The 17518-nt window shown below is 36.7% G+C and overlaps 1 protein-coding gene across 3 annotated transcripts in view; it reads right to left on the bottom strand.

Moving 5' to 3' along the window:
- Positions 1 to 17518, bottom strand: part of MTMR2 (myotubularin related protein 2) — a 123374-nt gene that overhangs the window by 37704 nt on the left and 68152 nt on the right. For all 3 annotated transcript variants that reach the window (XM_032360397.1, XM_032360398.1, XM_032360399.1), the window contains 5 exons: positions 16037 to 16112; positions 12559 to 12653; positions 12284 to 12394; positions 8970 to 9071; positions 7771 to 7854 (listed from right to left, as the gene is read on the bottom strand). In XM_032360397.1, the coding sequence (XP_032216288.1) occupies positions 7771 to 7854; positions 8970 to 9071; positions 12284 to 12394; positions 12559 to 12653; positions 16037 to 16112 (468 nt within the window). The remainder of the gene's footprint in view (positions 1 to 7770; positions 7855 to 8969; positions 9072 to 12283; positions 12395 to 12558; positions 12654 to 16036; positions 16113 to 17518) is intronic.

Below are 17518 nucleotides of genomic sequence, written 5' to 3'. Positions count from 1 at the left end.
AAAAAAAAAAAAAGCAATCAAAATAACAAAAAGAAAAAAAAGAATGAAAACGATGAAGAAAGCCTACATGAATTATGGGACATAACGTAAAGAGACAATATTCACATTATGCGAATTCCAGAAGAAAAGAAAGAGAATGAGATAGAAAGTATGTTTAAAACGATAATGACTGAAAATGCCCTGAGTCTAGTAAAAGAAAGGGACATCCAGATCCATAAGGTCCAAAGCACCCCAAATATGTTGAATTTAAACAGGGATACACTGAGACACATTACAATTAACATCATAAGTCAGGGCACCTGGATGGCTCAGTCAGTCAAGAGGCTGCCTTCAGTTCAGGTCAGGATCCCACAGTGCTGGGATCAAGCCCTGCATCCAGCTCCTTGCTCAGTGGGGAGCCTGCTTCTCCCTCTCCCTCTGTCTCCCTCTGCTTCCTTCTCCCTCTGCTTGCTGCTCCCCCTGCTTGTGCATACACGCTCTCTCTCACTCCCTCTCTCTCTGTCAAATAACTAAATAAAGAAACCTAAAAAGCAAAACAAACAAACAAAAAATAACCATCAAAAGTCAAAGAATTTTAAGAGCAACAAGAATGGGCTTTCTTTCAAGGGTAACCCTGTAAGAATACTGGCAGATTTCTCAACAGAAATATTTTAGGCCAGAGAGAATGGGAAGGCATACTCAAAATAGTCAAAGAAAATAACTAAGCCAAGAATTCTATAGCCAGTGAGACTGTCTCTCTGAACTGAAGAAAGGGTAGACTTTCCCAAACAAAAGTACAGGGAGTTCATTATTACCAGATCTACCTTATAAGAAATGCTAAATACTTGAGTACAAGTGAAAGAATGCTAATTAGCATCATAAAAACACAGAAAGGTAGTATAAACCTCATTGGTAACAATCAGTTTAATTCTGCAATACAGTAGCAGTGGCATGTAATTCACCTACAACTCTAGTTGGCAAGTTAAAAAAACAACATAGTAGGGGCACCTGATTGGCTCAGTGGGTTAAAGCCTCTGCCTTCGGCTCAGGTCATGATCTCAGGGTCCTGGGATCGAGCCCCACATCGGGCTCTCTGCTTGGTGGGGAGCCTGCTTCCCCCTCTCTCTCTGCCTGCCTCTCTGCCTACTTGTGATCTCTCTCTCTATCAAATAAATAAAATAAAATCTTAAAAAAAATAGTAAAAATAACCATAACTAAAATAATCTGGTTATTAGTTATACAATATAAAAAACATGTAATTTATAACAGCAATAACCTAAAAATAAGGGGGAACAGCAGTAAAAATATAAAGTTTATAAGCTCTATTGACATTAACGTGTTATCAGTTTAAAAGTGGGGTGTTCTGAGTGCAAGATATTTATGTAACCTTATGGTAACCACATGGAAAATTCTGTAGTAATTACAAAAAACATGATAAAGAAGTCAAAGTGTACTGATACAAAAAGACATCAAAATATACACGCACAAAGAGAGTAGGATAAGAAATAAGGAACAATGATTCTACAAAACAACCAGAATTGATTTGTTAATTAATTAACAAAGTGGCAACAGTAAGTCCTACTAATAATTACTCTAAACATAAACCAACTAAATTCTCCAATTAAAAGATGCAATATGGCAAAATGGATAAAAAAAATAAGATCCAACCATATGCTGCCAATAAGAGACTCCCTTTGGCCTCGAAGACTCACATAGACTGGGAATGAAAAGATGGAAAAAGACAATCCAGGCAAATGATAAAAAAAGAAGGGTTATCTACACTGAGCAAAATAGATTTAAACAATAATAGTATAGAGAGAATAAGAAAGCCATGATATAATGAGGAAAAGGACAATACATTAATAAGATAAAGCAACTATAAATATTTGTGTGCTCAACTTTGGAGGTCCTAAACATATAAAGCAAAAACTAACAGCAAAAGTAAAAATAAAGAGTAATATAGTAATAGTTGGGGATGTCAATACCCCATTGTCAATAACAGATAGATAATCCAAACAGAAAATCATTAAGAAATCAATACATGGATTTGAGCACTATGGTCAAAATAGACCTAACAGGTTCCTAGAGAACACTCTATCCAACAGCAGCAGAATACACATTCTTCTGAAGTATACATGGAACACTTTCTACTATAGGCCACATGTCAGGGTTCAGCAAATTCAAGAAGACTAAAACCATACTAGATATCTTCTCTGTCTATAATGGCCTAAAACCAGAAATCACTAACAGGAAAAAACTGAAAAAAATCACAAAGAAATTAAACAACATTCTCCTGAATAACCAACAACAACCATTTGGTCAGAAAACAAATTAAAGGAGAAATAAAATTTGTACAAACAGACATGGAAATACAATATACCAGAACTTGTAGGGTGTTTCAGAAGCACTTCTAAAAGGGAAGTTAGAGCAATAAATGCCTACATTAAGATGCAAGAAAAATCTGGGGCACCTGGATAGCACAGTTGGTTAGGCATCCAACTCTTGGGATTTTGCTCAGGTTGTGATCTCAGGGTTGTTGAGTTTGAACCCTGTGTCGGGCTCCACGCTCAACATGGAGTCTGCTTGGGATTCTCTCTCTCTCCCTCTCCCTCTGCCCTTCCCCAACCCCTCTCTCTAATAAATAAAATCTTTTTTTTTTCAGGCAAGAAAAATCCCAAATTAACAACGTAAGTGCATATCTTAACTAAAAGAAGAACAAACTGAGTCCAAAGTTACCAGAAGAAAGGAAACAATAAAGACTAGAGTGGAAATAAATAAGACAGAAAAGAAGGGGGGGAGGGGAATTAAACAAACTAAGAGTTCGTTCCCTGAAAAGATAAATAAAGTTGGCAAACTCTTAGACTAACCGAGTTAAAAAGAGAAAGGGTCTAAATCAACAAAATCATAAATGAAAAAGGAAACATTACAACTGTTAATACAGAAATTCAAATACTTTTAAACTGTATATCTAATAAGGGGTTAATATCCAAAATATCTAAAGAACTCATGCAACACAGCAGCAAAAACCAAATCATGATGTTGTACACCTGAAACGGATATAACACAGTATGCCAGCTATACTCAAAAAAAAAAAAAAAAAGAAAAATTAATGGTCAAAGGACCTGAATGAACATTTAATCAAAAAAGAAATATGAAAGGCCAATAGACACATGAAAAGATTCTCAATATAGTCATTAAGCAAATGCAAATTAAAACCACAAAGAGATCTCATCTCAGACCTGTCAGAATGGCCATCATAAAATAAGAAATAAAAATAAATTTAAAAAATAGAGAGATGACAGAAGCGGGTGTGGATATGGAGAAAGAAAACCCTGTGGGTGCAGTTGTAAACTGGTTCAGCTGCTATGGAAAACGGTGTGAGGATGCTCAGAAAATCAAACCCAGAACTACAGCATTATAACAACTCCACTTCTGCAGATATATTCAAAGGAAATGAAAACAGTAACTGGAAAAGATACCTGCACTGCCCATAACCAGGACAGCACTGTTTACAACAGCCAAGACATGGACATAAGTGTCCACTGGTGGAGGAATGGACAATGTGGTATTATTCAGCCATGAAAACCAAGCAAATCTTAACCATTTGCAACAACACAGGAGGACCTGGAGGGTAGTATGCTTAGTGAAATAAGTCAGACAGACAGAAAAAGACAAATACTATATGATATGCAGAATGTTAAAAAAAAATAAAAAACAACTCACAGAAATTGACAGAAAAAGAACAGACTTGTGGTTGGGGGAGAGAAAACTGGAGGAAAGTGGTCAGGTGGCAAAAAGGTACAAACTTCCATTATAAGAGAAGTAACTGCTTGGGACGTCTTGGACAACATGATGACTACACCTCACACTGCTGTATGATACACAGGAAAGCTGCTGAGAGCAAATCCTATGCGTTCTCCTCAAAAGGAGAAAATTGTTTCCTTTTCTTCTTTGTTTTTATTCTGTCTATATGAAAAGATGGATGTTAGCTGAACCTATTCTGGCAATCATTTCACAACACATGCAAATCAAACCATCATGTCATGTACCTTAAACTTACACAGTGACGTATGCCAATTATTTCTCAATAAAACTGTGAAAGAAACTCCTTTATGGACTTCGCAAAACCCAGCCCTTCACACTTCAGCTTTCCCCAGTCTGATCTCTTGCCACTCCAGCCTTTAGTCAAGCCTATACCAATACTTTCAGTTCCCAAAGGGCTTCATATTCTCTCACTGGAGTACCTTGCTTTACCTGTCACTGTATTTATCGCTGTGTATTTTAATTATCAGCTTACCTCTTTGAATCCTCCACTAAGTATATGCTCTTTGGAAGTCAGGATTGTGTCTTCTAGTTTCATAGACTTAGCCACTAGTATATATAGTGCCAGATAAATTGGATGGATGGATGGATGGATGGATGGATGGATGGATGAGTGAAGGAAGGAATGATTAATGACTAAATCAATGACCCGCAAGGAAGCCTTCACAAAAAGCGACAGTAGTTTCTCAAGTTTTCTTAGGCAACATGGAGTCAGAGCTAAGACTGCCAGATCACCCGAGAGGCATACCTCACCTGAGATCCTGATGAACCATCCCCAACCCAGGGAGTACTCTAATCTCTCAATCCCTTCTCATATCCTTGAAAAATCACTCTCAGGGAGAACCACTATTACCCATGGGATTGTGTCACATTCTCCAGGAAACTGGCAGGGTGGGGGTAAACCACTGACTTAAGTTACACTAATGCTGTTGTGTTCCTATTCTTAGATAAGGTGGTATACTGACCTCCACTGAAGGAACTGCCTTCCAAACCGACAAGTGGAGTTGACCCGTCAGCACACACTCTTTGTAGACAGTACTAAAGACATTCTGACAGCTACTGATCCTTGGCATACATTTTTATAATCTCCCTGCAAATCACTGTCCTTCAGTTAATGTATCTGTTTGTCAGAGTCAAGTTACAACCCAATTAACTGGATGATAGCTTTCCTTAGTTATTCACATTCCAATGCTGAGAATAAATTCTGTTTTCCTTGACTGGACTTGAGTGTTTTCCAAATTTGCTAAGCAATACATCTATCTACCGTGTGACTGAATATTTTTGCAGAAGACCATGTTCATTTCCTTAAGACTGATTTTCACTGTTTCAGCAACTTGATTTTTCTTGATCTTATCCACAAATTTCAAGAGTCCTCTATATAATCACTATATGTATGCATCAAGAATACATTCAAGAAACATCCTCTTACATAAAAAATTTAAATAGTCATTAATAATTTTGTGCATTAAAAATAACACATGATCAGCACTATAATGTACAGGTCTACAGAATTAATGTGACTTTCCTTTCGTGTTTTAGTGGCTACACACAATGAATCTCACCACCAGTCATGATTTCCGTTTTTAGAGCTCTACAAAGTAATATAAACAGTAATAATCACTTGGATAGATTTCTTTGGTTAATAAAATACCTTCCCGTATATTACTAATCCTTCAAACATTCCTATAAAGCAGTTCCTATGACCATGTAAAAAAATAAAAGCACTGTGACATAATGACTCATTCAAGAACACATACCTAAGATTGAGAACTAAGTAAGAGCTAAAGATATGACTCAAACTCAGTCTTCTAAATGCTCTGGAATTTGTGGTAAGAGTTGCACAACTTTGTGCATATGTTAAAAGCCAGTGGACTGTACATTAAAGTGATACATTTTATGGTGCGTGAATTACACCTCGACCTAAAAGAAAAAAAAGAACAGGCAGGTCTGTATGTTCTGAGATGGTATGTATCCTCCCAAACACATTAAATGAAAAAGAAGGCATAAAATCTCTGAAAGCATACATAGGTAACCAACAACATTATTTCCTTAAGAGAGAGGAACTGGAGTGGCTGGGGGACAAGGTTGTCCTGGAAGGGAAACCTACTTTTCAACTCAAATTCAACTTCTAAATTTTATGCAGAATGCAAGTGTCACCACTTTTAATTTTAATTGAAAAGAAAAAAAGGAATAATCTGATGCATTATCTTTAGTCTTAAGGTTTATATTAAAAGATTACCTTCATTTTCTTCTGTAATAAACTTAATATACATCAAAATCCACCCCTGAACCTGAGTCTTCCAACCACAAGAAATACACAGTTCTCTACACTATACTTCAATTTAGTTGCATCAGAGACAAAGTGTCTAGCTTTGCTGGAAAAAAAGTCAAAAATTCATCTAGTAAATCAAAGATCATAAAGCATGTGCATTACTTCATATAGAGTCAATGCTCTATTTCTGACAGCCACATTTCCTAATCTCTTAATTCTCCTTCTATAGGGGTATAGTTGGGGGGGGGTTGCTCTTTGTTGTTGTTGTTGTTTAAGATTTTATTTATTTATTTGACAGAGAGAGATCACAAGTAGGCAGAGAGAGAGGCAGAAGCGGGGCTCAAACCCAGGACCCTAAGATCATGACCTGAGCCGAAGGCAGACACTTAACCATCTGAGCCACCCAGGCACCCCAGGGGTATAGTTGTTTATTTACTCTTTAACTTACTCTCTTTTCCATAATAACTTATTTCTTTTCTGTGGACACAGTTATTCGCCTGCTTTCCAAAGTTCTATGTTGATGGCAATTTTTGCCTAGATTCCTAGAGAATATTTCTCATCTTAACAATTCTCAGGACATGGTCAGATCTTCTGATTGCTTTCCCACCTAATTCTGACACTGGCTTTTTGAATTAGCAAAAATCTTGCAATGTTAACTTGTAGACTCATGATTTCTAGTTGATTCACTTATTGAATATTCTGCCTCATACTTTGCCAATCTGATGGCTTTATAACTGACTAAGAAATTTTATTTTACTGACTACATGCTATTGAGCAACAAATGATACTTCAAACCATTTGGGTATCTTTAGTTCTCTGGTAGTGGATTTTACTCTTCCTTGCTTTGTGAAACAAACTTAAATAAATTAGAAGCTCTATAATTCAAACACAATGTCTGAAATCTAAATACAAAAATCACAGCTTATTTTCATATCTGAATTCTAGAGTGACCTGGATCTCAAATCTAATGATTTCCAAAGAAACAACCAATGTGTCCTAACTTAAATTCTCAAGAAAGCAGACTGAACATGCAGATCGTTCAAGACTATTTTAGGCAGAGTTTAAATATTCAGTAAAAGGGCTCTGGGAAGTGGTGTCCTGAGGATGACAGACTGTCACACAGATTTCCAGACTGAACTCTGCTTTCATCTCTTACTGTGGTATATCATGCTGATAGGTTTCTCATAGTAAACCAACCAACCTTAGTCATGATGTATTAACTCTTTGGTATACTATCAGATTTGATTTGATAACATTTTATGTATAAGTGTGTCCTCTATGAAGATCTAAAACTTTCAAAATTTCATGGAGGCCTATGTTATAAGCAGAACTACTATGAAATTTTTTCAGAATTATATTATAGGATCTCCAAAAGAGAAAAAGGTGAGTGAATAATGTTGAATGGTACATAAGAATATTAAAATGTAAATATATTTACCATTTAATTTTTATCAATATTAAACATTTTTAGAAGCTGATTTACTTACTATTTCTTAGATAAGTAAATTAATAAAAGATCACTAAAACAGTCTCAAAGAGTTTAGAGAAACAGAAAGGTAGACAAAGAATCAAGATTAGCCTTCATTAAAACAACACGACCCACACAACTATATAAAGATATATACCTCTACCCTTAAGTTTTTTGTTGTAATGAAAATAATGCAAAATATTAAAACTGAAAGAATAAAAGTACATACCTGTCTTCTATACTCTAAAAGAGAGTCATATAGCTTCCACCCATTTTCAGGGAATACTTCTTTATACTCAAAAGCAAAAAGAGGCTACAAAACAGCAAACAGAGTTAATAGCTACAAAAAGACATTTCAGAGGGTCATGAATCAGAAATGAATCCTTATCATACCCAAAGTTTTCATTTACTCGTCTGCAAGGATATTTTGTAGTGGTGTCCTTTTTTTTCATAGTGTTGTTTTGGCTCTTGCTTTATAATTTTGAAAATGTATTGTTTTGTTTTGTTTTGTTTTCATATTTTTCAAACACATAGGAAAGCACAGAGGCCCACCACCAAGATGTATCAAATGCTAACATATCACCATATTTCCTTCAGATATAAGCTATTTAGGTTACAAAAAGACATCTTCTGATAAAATTAAGTAGTTTGACATCACAGATGTCAGCAGTTAAGCAGCTGAAGTTAATGCTACATTTTCTAAAACATACTGAATAAACATATTGTTTTTTGGCATGTGATCAATGTACCAAAAAAGAAAATCTAATTTATCATCTTTGTAGACAGAAGGACAGAAACAACTATGGTGAAAACATTCAAACAAGAATCAAAAAACAAATTCTGATTATAAATGTTACTCCCTACTAGCTGTACCCTTGAGTTAATTGCTTACCTGCCCCGGTTTCAACTCTAAAATAGGGATAAATAATATTTACTACCACGGGATATTATAAAATATTAATTAGATTATATAACATTAATGAGGGGGCACCACTGCTAGCAGGTAGCAGGAACTCCACTAAGATTTATTCACTCTTTCCTCTAAAATTGCTAGACTTAACTCTCAGCTCCTAATTAAAAAGATTTCGAATAAATAAATAAAATCTTTTAAAAAAATAATAAAAAGGAAATTTCAAATCCTAATGAAGACCACAGACAGCTTTTCATCGTGGGAACACCCTCTATAGAAAGATCATATAATTATAGAACGTCAGCAAGCAGGAATGGACCTCAGAAATCTGCTAGCTCAGCCTCCTCATTTCATACCTAAAAGAAACTGCTCCAAGAGGTTAGATTAAACTTAAATTATGCATCTGGTTTAATGACAAAACAGGATCACAAATGTAGATTCTAGGTAGCCTAGACAAGTTTCTTTACACTACACCAAGAATTACAATACACATTTTTCAAAGACAAAAAACATCTTACCAGGTTATTAGAGACAGGAAATGCGTATTTCATTAGATTCTCAAAAATGGATCTTCTTGTTCGCCCCTCAGGTTTATGAGCAAACCGTAAATTCCGAATATCCTAGAAAAGATTTACGATCCAAGTCATCGATCCCCGTTCACCTTTTATTTAATGAACACATAAGGATAACTCAGAACTACCTTGTAGAATATTAAGATCTGTGAATGTGGGATACGAAAATAAGACAACAACTCCTAGAGGAAGGGAAATCACAATGTCTAACTGAAAAGAAAAAAAGGCACTCTAATACAAGGCAAAATTCAGAGGACAGAAATTTTATTTCTGCTTATTTACTCACAACAGGCCAGTAAAGGAGATACCACCTGATAAGAGATACTGTATCTGAAGCTCACTATCATGACTGGTAGATACACAGCTCAGTGTATATCCTTTCCCTGTGAAAGCCCATTTTTTGTCATGGATTTCCCTATTAAAAACCTGATTAGCTCTTGTTATATTTCATAAGTGCCCTTGTTCCCATCATGCCTGGTGATAACTTTCCTATTTACGATCCCTTCCCAGCGCTCATTTTCACTGGATCTTCCTACGTTTTCTGGAACTGGACTGATAGAATCAAACTGTACATAAATCTCTTCCTCTTCTCCAGGTCCAAGCTCTTCAAACACCTCCTGGCAGATAAACTCCCAAATGTTTGGTTGATGTCATCCTGCCTCTACAGTCAGATCTAAAGTCCCGGGCTCCCTTTTGTTATTTGTCCTCAAGCAATTTTCTATGCTCAGTCTCAATATAGATATTCATGTTCTGGTTTACTGACATTTTTTTTTTTTAAAGATTTTATTTATTTATTTGAGAGAGAGACAGTGAGAGAGAACATGAGCGAGGAGGTCAGAGGGAGAAGCAGACTTCCCATGGAGCTGGGAGCCTGATGTGGGACTCGATCCTGGGACTCCAGGATCATGACCTGAGCCGAAGGCAGTCGTCCAACCAACTGAGCCACCCAGGCACCCCTGGTTTACTGACATCTTAACTGCACTAAGAAAAACTTGGGGATTAAAAATAATTTCAAGGGGCGCCTGGGTGGCTCAGTGGGTTAAAGCCTCTGCCTTCAGCTCAGGTCATGATCCCAGGGTCCTGGGATGGAGCCCAGCATCGGGCTCTCCGCTCAGCAGGGAGCCTGTTTCCTTCTCTCTCTCTGCCTGCCTCTCTGCCTACTTGTGATCTCTGTCAAATAAATGAATAAAATATTTAAAAAATAATAATAATAATAATTTCAAGAGGGGAGCCTGGGTGGCTCAGTGGGTTAAAGCCTCTGCCGTCGGCTCAGGTCATGATCCCAGAGTCCTGGGATTGAGCCCTACATCGGGCTCTCTGCTCAGCAGGGAACCTGCCTCCCTCTCTCTCTCTGCCTGCCTCTCTGCCTACTTGTGATCTCTGTCTGTCAAATAAATAAATAAAAATCTTCTAAAAAATTAATTTCAAGACTACCCATTTTATCTAAGTGTTTTAATCTAAGCAGAATTCAAAATAGCTTTATTATATTTATTCTATAAAACTGAATACAGGAACACTGCACTCTAATGCATCTGCAGTACACAAACAAGTAGTACATTTTATCACAAATCTGATCCAAAACGAGGACGCTAGCTTTACCTTACTTTAAAACAAACGTGCGGAAACCTAAGCTGATACCTTGTTTCTTCCTCAGTAAATATATTTACAACTAGTAGAGATGTTCATAATCACTCTTGTTAATTGGAGGGTTATCTAAAAGTGCCACAGACAGGGCCCTACAAATGTTTGCGTTTGTTGATAATGATCTTGCTCCATGGAAAAACTGTATTTAAAATGATCAAGATTTCATGTCCTCTCATATTCTATGCTCCATTTACTATTAGATTACAATAAAGTGATTAGGAGACAATGTGCTTGACACATTTTTCATAGCTATTATACTCTTAGAGCCCTTCTGACTATGAAGGAAAATGTATAAAAATAATTAGTAGTCATTACCTTTATTACTAGATTTATAGAACTAAAAATTAGCATAAGAAAGTAACTTGAGGGGCTAAGTGGCTTAGGCCTCTGCCTTCAGCTCAGGTCATGATCTCAGGGGATCGAGCCCCGCATCAGGCTCTCTGCTCAGCAGGGAGCCTGCTCCCCCCTCTCTCTCTGTCTGCCTCTCTGCCTACTTGTAATCTCCCTGCCAAATAAATAAATAAAATCTTAAAAAAAAAAAAAAGAAAGAAAGTAAGTAACTTGAAATTTATGCATGTGCTGCTGCTTTTACTTTTGGCACTGGGAGAAAAGCAGGGAAAAAAAACAAAAGGATTTCTAGAACTGAAATGTGCACGGGTATTAACCAGGCCATAATGAGAACAGCTACCAACTGAAATGGCACCAGAGATGAAATGTCTATGACTGAACAGAATGATGAAAGTGTAAAAATCTTAAGTTTCATTCAGTGTCAATGCATTTAATACAAGTTAGACATCTCCAAATCAAAACCACAATGGGGTAACTCCTCATACCTGTCAGAATGGCTAAAATCAAAAACTCAAGAAACAAGTGCTGGTGAGGATGTGGAGAAAAAGAAACCCTCCTGCACTCTTCGTGGGAATACAAAATGGTACAACCACTGTGGAAAACAGCATGGAGGTTCCTCAAAAAATTAATAATTAATAATAGAACTACCCTACAATCCAGTAATCATATTACTGGATTTTTACCCAAAAAATACAAAAAACACTAATTTGAGTAGATACATGCATTCCTGTGTTTACTGCAGCATTATTTGCAATAGCCAAACTATGGAAGCAGTGTCCATCAGCAGATGAATGGAAAAGAAGATGAGGTGTGTATATATACACACATATATAAATATATACACATGAAATAATCAATGTCAAAGTATCTTGTACTGGGTCCAAAAGAATTCAAGCCTAATTCATGACAGATCACCTATTATTACTCTTAAATGTTGTTGTTGTCTTCTAGAATGATGTTACAGCATGAAATGTACTTTACAGTTTGGAAACCAGTTTGGGCACATAGGCTCTATTTAATAGAAAGCTTTTCAAAGGGGTGCCTGGGTGGCTCAGTGGGTTAAAGCCTCTGCCTTCAGCTCAGGTCATGATCCCAGTGTCCTGGGATCGAGCACCGCATTGGGCTCTCTGCTAGGCAGGGAGCCTGCTTCCTCCTCTCTCTCTGCCTGCCTCTCTGCCTACTTGTGATCTCTGTCTGTCAAATAAATAAATAAAATTAAAAAAGAAAGCTTTTCAAACCAAATAAAATTGTGTAAGTATAACATTTACCTTACACACAGTTTCTAGTCCATAAGAATTTTCACCTCGACTAGAAGCACCACCAATTTTTTCTACTCTACTTATCACACCAAGAGAGGCATCTAAAACAAATGGGGGATCCTAAGGGAAGGAAAGAAAAAAAAAAAAAAACAATTAAAACTAAGCAATCGATACTGTACAATTATTTTAATTAGAAATGCCTTAATTAAAAATGATAAAAAAATGAACAAAACTGCAAAGAACATACAGATGTACATATAAAAATCTAATCCAACAAGTCTTACCCGTTCCATGCTTTTAAAATATAACCTGTAATTCGTGACAGTCAGAGTTCCTCGGACAGCACCAGTGAATGGACATATATAAGTTACATCTTTGGCTGCAAAAGCAAAGAGTCCACAATTTACTATACAACATGCACTATTAAAAACTGCACTCTCATCTTTTCAGAAGTGAAATTTACTAAAATTCTGACTGCTGTTCTAACCTATATTCCAAAATGACAGAATCAGTGTTCCAACAGAACCCAGAAGCCAAATCCAGGCTTCTAACCATGCAGAAATCTGGGAGGGACTGAAGAGGTAGAGATGACCCCTACCCTCTGACAGGAGACAAGGCTAGCCTCTATCCCTGCTGGATAAAATACGTGCGGAAGCTAGAGTAGTGGATGGAAGGGTAGTAGTGATTCAGTTAATAACTGCAGATGTCTCAAGCCACAGTCACAGTCAGCACAGTTTCCAGGTCACCTCATCGATCTGCTGGTTGTCTTCTGGTCAGTCTAATGTATCAACATTTCTCTAAAAATATATCAGAAATATAGAAGAGAAACTCCTGACCTGATTATACTTATGGGGAAAGTACTGTAGGAGAAATGCAATGTATATGAAACATTATCTCTTTGAAAGATAATAGTAAAATAAGAGGATATTATATTCCTGATCAAGCAACTGATGTCGAATTTTGGAAAGAAACAATCACAAGCATTGTTTTATTAAATGATAAATAATGGATCTACACAGTATAATGCTTTTTAAAACATTCATTAATTAAGCAGGATAACTCAGCTACCACTAGCTCAAAATAGTATTTAATATGGTAGAGTTCATAATGCCCACTACAAACTTTTTTACATCTTAAAATATTCATAAATCCCTGGTATGTCATTATAGCAGCAAATGAGCAAGTAAAGGAATATCTTCATCACTCCAGAAAGTAAGGCACAACTAGAAGCAACAAATTGCAAAGAACTTTCCAAAGGACTTCTGGGAAAATGCAGGGACATAAGATACATTTAATAAGGTATTACAACTTCCTGACTTTGCTTTTTACTCACTACTCTGAAGGACTGAACATTTTGTTATGGAATCTGAAATGAGACTGATCTTACAACAAACATTTCTAACCTTCAAAGTAGTTCCCTCAGGAATGTTCAAGTATGAGCTACATTTTTTAAATTGTTGTCTTCAATGCATGTTTCATTTAGAGGGGCACTTTTAAAATTAAATAAACTCATCATATGGAAAGATACACAAACTTGCCTTGCATATACTTTCTTGCTCTTATAAATTTTTACCTCAAGTAGAAAGGCTTTATTCAATGTTACTAAAACATTTCTGGATTCTTTCCAGAGCCAGTTTTCTTACTTACACAAGAAAATCAACCTCATTGTTCTATAAGCTGCCTCAAGGTATATCCCTCTTAGCCCCATGTTTTTGTTACATCTTACCTTTTATTCTAAAATTATGAGATAATATTCATGAAAGTACTATAATACAAAAGAGTTTATATCTATGTTACTATTATCACTGATCATTTGTTCTGTCCCCTTTATCCTTCCTTCTCAGTTTGGTAGTAGCTAAATCACGCTGAAGAAACAATTTGTACTTAGCAGGATTTGCACCAAATAGATGAGAGATTATGACCGGAACCACACCAGAGCAAATGACAGTAGGAACACCCAGCACTGATGCCCTTGCACTGCAGAGTTTATAAAGTATTTTTCACCTGAGTACTTCCTTTAACCTTCATAACAAACCTATATAAGATTTATAATTACACCTATAAATTTTAAATGAGAATACCAGGGCTGAGAGAAGTATAACGAAAGCCTAATATTTCAGAACCAGGAACTGCTAAGATTAAGACTTGAAAGCAGATCCTCTGACTACAAATTCCAAATCTCTTTCCATCATGTCATGCAAAGCTAAGCCACTAACATAGCACCATCTGACTCCTGTGTTAAAGGTTGAAATACTGTATAGTCTGGGGCTATCTCTATTTCTGATATACCCAGACCACAATATTTGAGACTGTTACTTGCTTAAAGCATGCCATTGATGTTCCTAACACTACTCTAACTTAAAAAACTATACTGAAGATTTACATTAGGCCAACTAAAAATCAAATGACTCTTCTAGAGGAATTAACATATTCAAGGTTATTCTAGCCTTACACTTTACATTCAATGTCATTTTTGCATATAATCAAGTCTAGACAGATAATTTTCAACCAGAATATTTAATATATTAGGTAGTCCTCTAAATTTTAGAATACTGATACTGCCTGGTGGTACCAAAAGAGCTTAGATTTACTAACCCTCTCAAATTTTCACTGAGTTCAAAGGGGAAGAAGCCATATTTTCGGTGAGATAGACTAAAATGACCTTGAAAATACCTGTCTGTAAGGATATAAAATATATACAAACAAATGTAATAGATGAGAGCATGCAATCTGTACAGAAAGAGACATAAAAATATATACTAAGTAATACAATGAAGGGGAAGTCCGTTCTGCTGTGGGATGAGGAAAGTTCAAGGAACGGAGAGGCGTGTGAGTTGTGCCCCCATGGCAGGTGTCCACTAGATAGGCAGAGATGGTGAGATGGCGCCCAGTGCACAGGAAGAACTGAATCCAAAATACAGAAGGGGAGAAGTAAAGGACCTACCTGGACAAAGGTAAGTACACAGCCTGGCTCTCTCTAGCTCACACCGTTAATCACACTCTCTTCACTCCTCAATTTCCCTCCCTGGTTCCTCTTCCACCCCATGTTGTAAATTGACAATAAAATGAAAGGTGCTGTTTCTCTGGCTAAGAAGCCATTTGTTCTCCTAACACATTACTTCATTCCTCAAAAGCTATGGTATTTTTTAGATCACCATACAGATTTAATGAAGTAAAAGCATAAGAACAACAAAAAAAAAGTCCATACAATCAGTTACTGCTTAGTTCTTTAGGCTGCAGAAGAAAAGCACCTACATGCAAACAGCTTGCGTTGCAATGGAGATGAAATACCTTCATCCAAAAACTGACATGAGTTTATTCAGAACAGATAAAATAAAGGAAACAGAAAGAAAGAATGTGTTTTAAGAAAAATCACTTGTACAAAGCAACAATCCAATGTTTTACCTAGGCAAACCAATTTCTTACTGCAGTCATTCAAAATAATGAAATACTCTTGAAAATTCAGCAAGAGTTAAAAAAAAAAAAAAAAGGCCCCTACTTTCAATGAGTGTAGAGCAAACCAGAAAAGAAGCAGAATATAACTCAATCTGCATGTTACCCTATAGTCCAACTACGAAACCAGCAGGTGTAATGGGTCTAGGCCTAGGAGCCACACCAGATATTGGGAAGGGTGGCAGTAATGAGTGCTGCCAGACAGGAGGTGTCTTGGACAATGAACCTGTTCTCTCTACACTGAGAGTACTGAATAGTCTGTGCACTCAGAAAAGAGAAGGAAATTCAACAAAAAATACCATTACAGACCCATGTCTTTAATATTTTCTCCTGGAAGCAAGGGTGGTTCTTCCATTTCTGCTAATTTGTTAGATTCCCTCAGGACCTGGATTGGAAAGGGGAGGAGGGAACAAGAAAAGAAACATGTTTTATTCAAAGGCTACTTTTTCACTCCAATTTCAATTGAGCATACTTGCTCTTATTTAAAGTTACAACATTATATCACACATACTACTTTAAATTAAGTTATAGAGATTGTGATGTTGGCATGTATAACATGTGAAGCTGCAGTTTTTCTACCCAGCATTGACTGAGTGCCTACTTCGTGTAACGTGCTGTACAAAACACTTGACATTTTTCTCAGTGAATTCTACAACAGCCCCATAACGGGTAGATACCTGTTATTATCCTCATTTCCTAAATGAAGAAAAACAAGTCAGATGTGACAATTAACTTGTTCAAGATCACACAGTAACAAGTCAGAATCTAGATATGAATTATAGTTTAGTGGACTGCAAAGTCCATGTTTCTTCCATTAAGCCATGCCCAGGGGCCTTAGTGCATTTAAACCCAGATAAAATCAGGCTCTTACATAGATTTAATGTTTAGAGAATTTGGAAATGATGGTAATAAAGTATCTTGTTGAAGAGAGATCTTAAATAGATTAAAATCACGATCAACACTATACTGGATTCCAAGAATGGATAGATACAGAAACATGTATCTGTATAATAGATTCACAACCCAAACACACACACACACACACGCACACACACGCACACAAACACGTTGTCATAAACTAAATATAAATATGTCATCCTAGCTACCACGAGCCTCCCCACCTCTTCCTCTTTCACTACCAAACAATAATCTTCACTGTCTCCAGATTTTTTAGTTCCCATTAATTCTTCAACGTTCTGCAATCTGGCTTTGCTTCCTAACCCAATCCTTCCAGGGAACCTACTTTCTTCCCAATCACCTACTCATTACTAAAGATAATGAACATTTCTCAGTCTTTATTTTTATCTCTTAACTACATTTGACACTATCTACACTTGCCTGCTTCTTGAAAGCATACTGTCCTGTCAAACTCTTCCTTCTCTCACCATTCTTTTTCAATGACCTTTATTCCCTTTCCTCAACCTTCCTCATTCCCTAGAGCTTTGTCTGTACCTCACTTTACTCACTTGCTGATATCTCATACCCTATCTGTGACTTCACCTAACTTCAATCTATACTGTCAGCCAAGATTTTTCTTGGACTCTAAGTTCCACTCATCCCACTGCTAATATTCCTCCCCAACCAGATGTCCCCCGGACTCTGTGAACTCAACAGATCTCAAATCGACCTGTGTTCCATACTTAGCAAAGGACACCAGCATCAATTTGGTTGTCTAAGCCAGTTCTGGCGGAGGGAGGAACAGTGGTCTCTGTGCACCCTCAGGCCTTCTGCTTCAACCCTGACTCATTTCATTAGACTGAGAACCAATACCACTAGAAAAAAAGATGCTCA

This window comes from Mustela erminea, chromosome 9 (genome assembly GCF_009829155.1).
Source record: "Mustela erminea isolate mMusErm1 chromosome 9, mMusErm1.Pri, whole genome shotgun sequence".
Taxonomy (NCBI): Eukaryota; Metazoa; Chordata; class Mammalia; order Carnivora; family Mustelidae; genus Mustela; species Mustela erminea.
The sequence above is the reverse complement of the archived record's forward strand: the minus strand, read 5'-3'. Positions and strand labels throughout refer to the sequence as shown.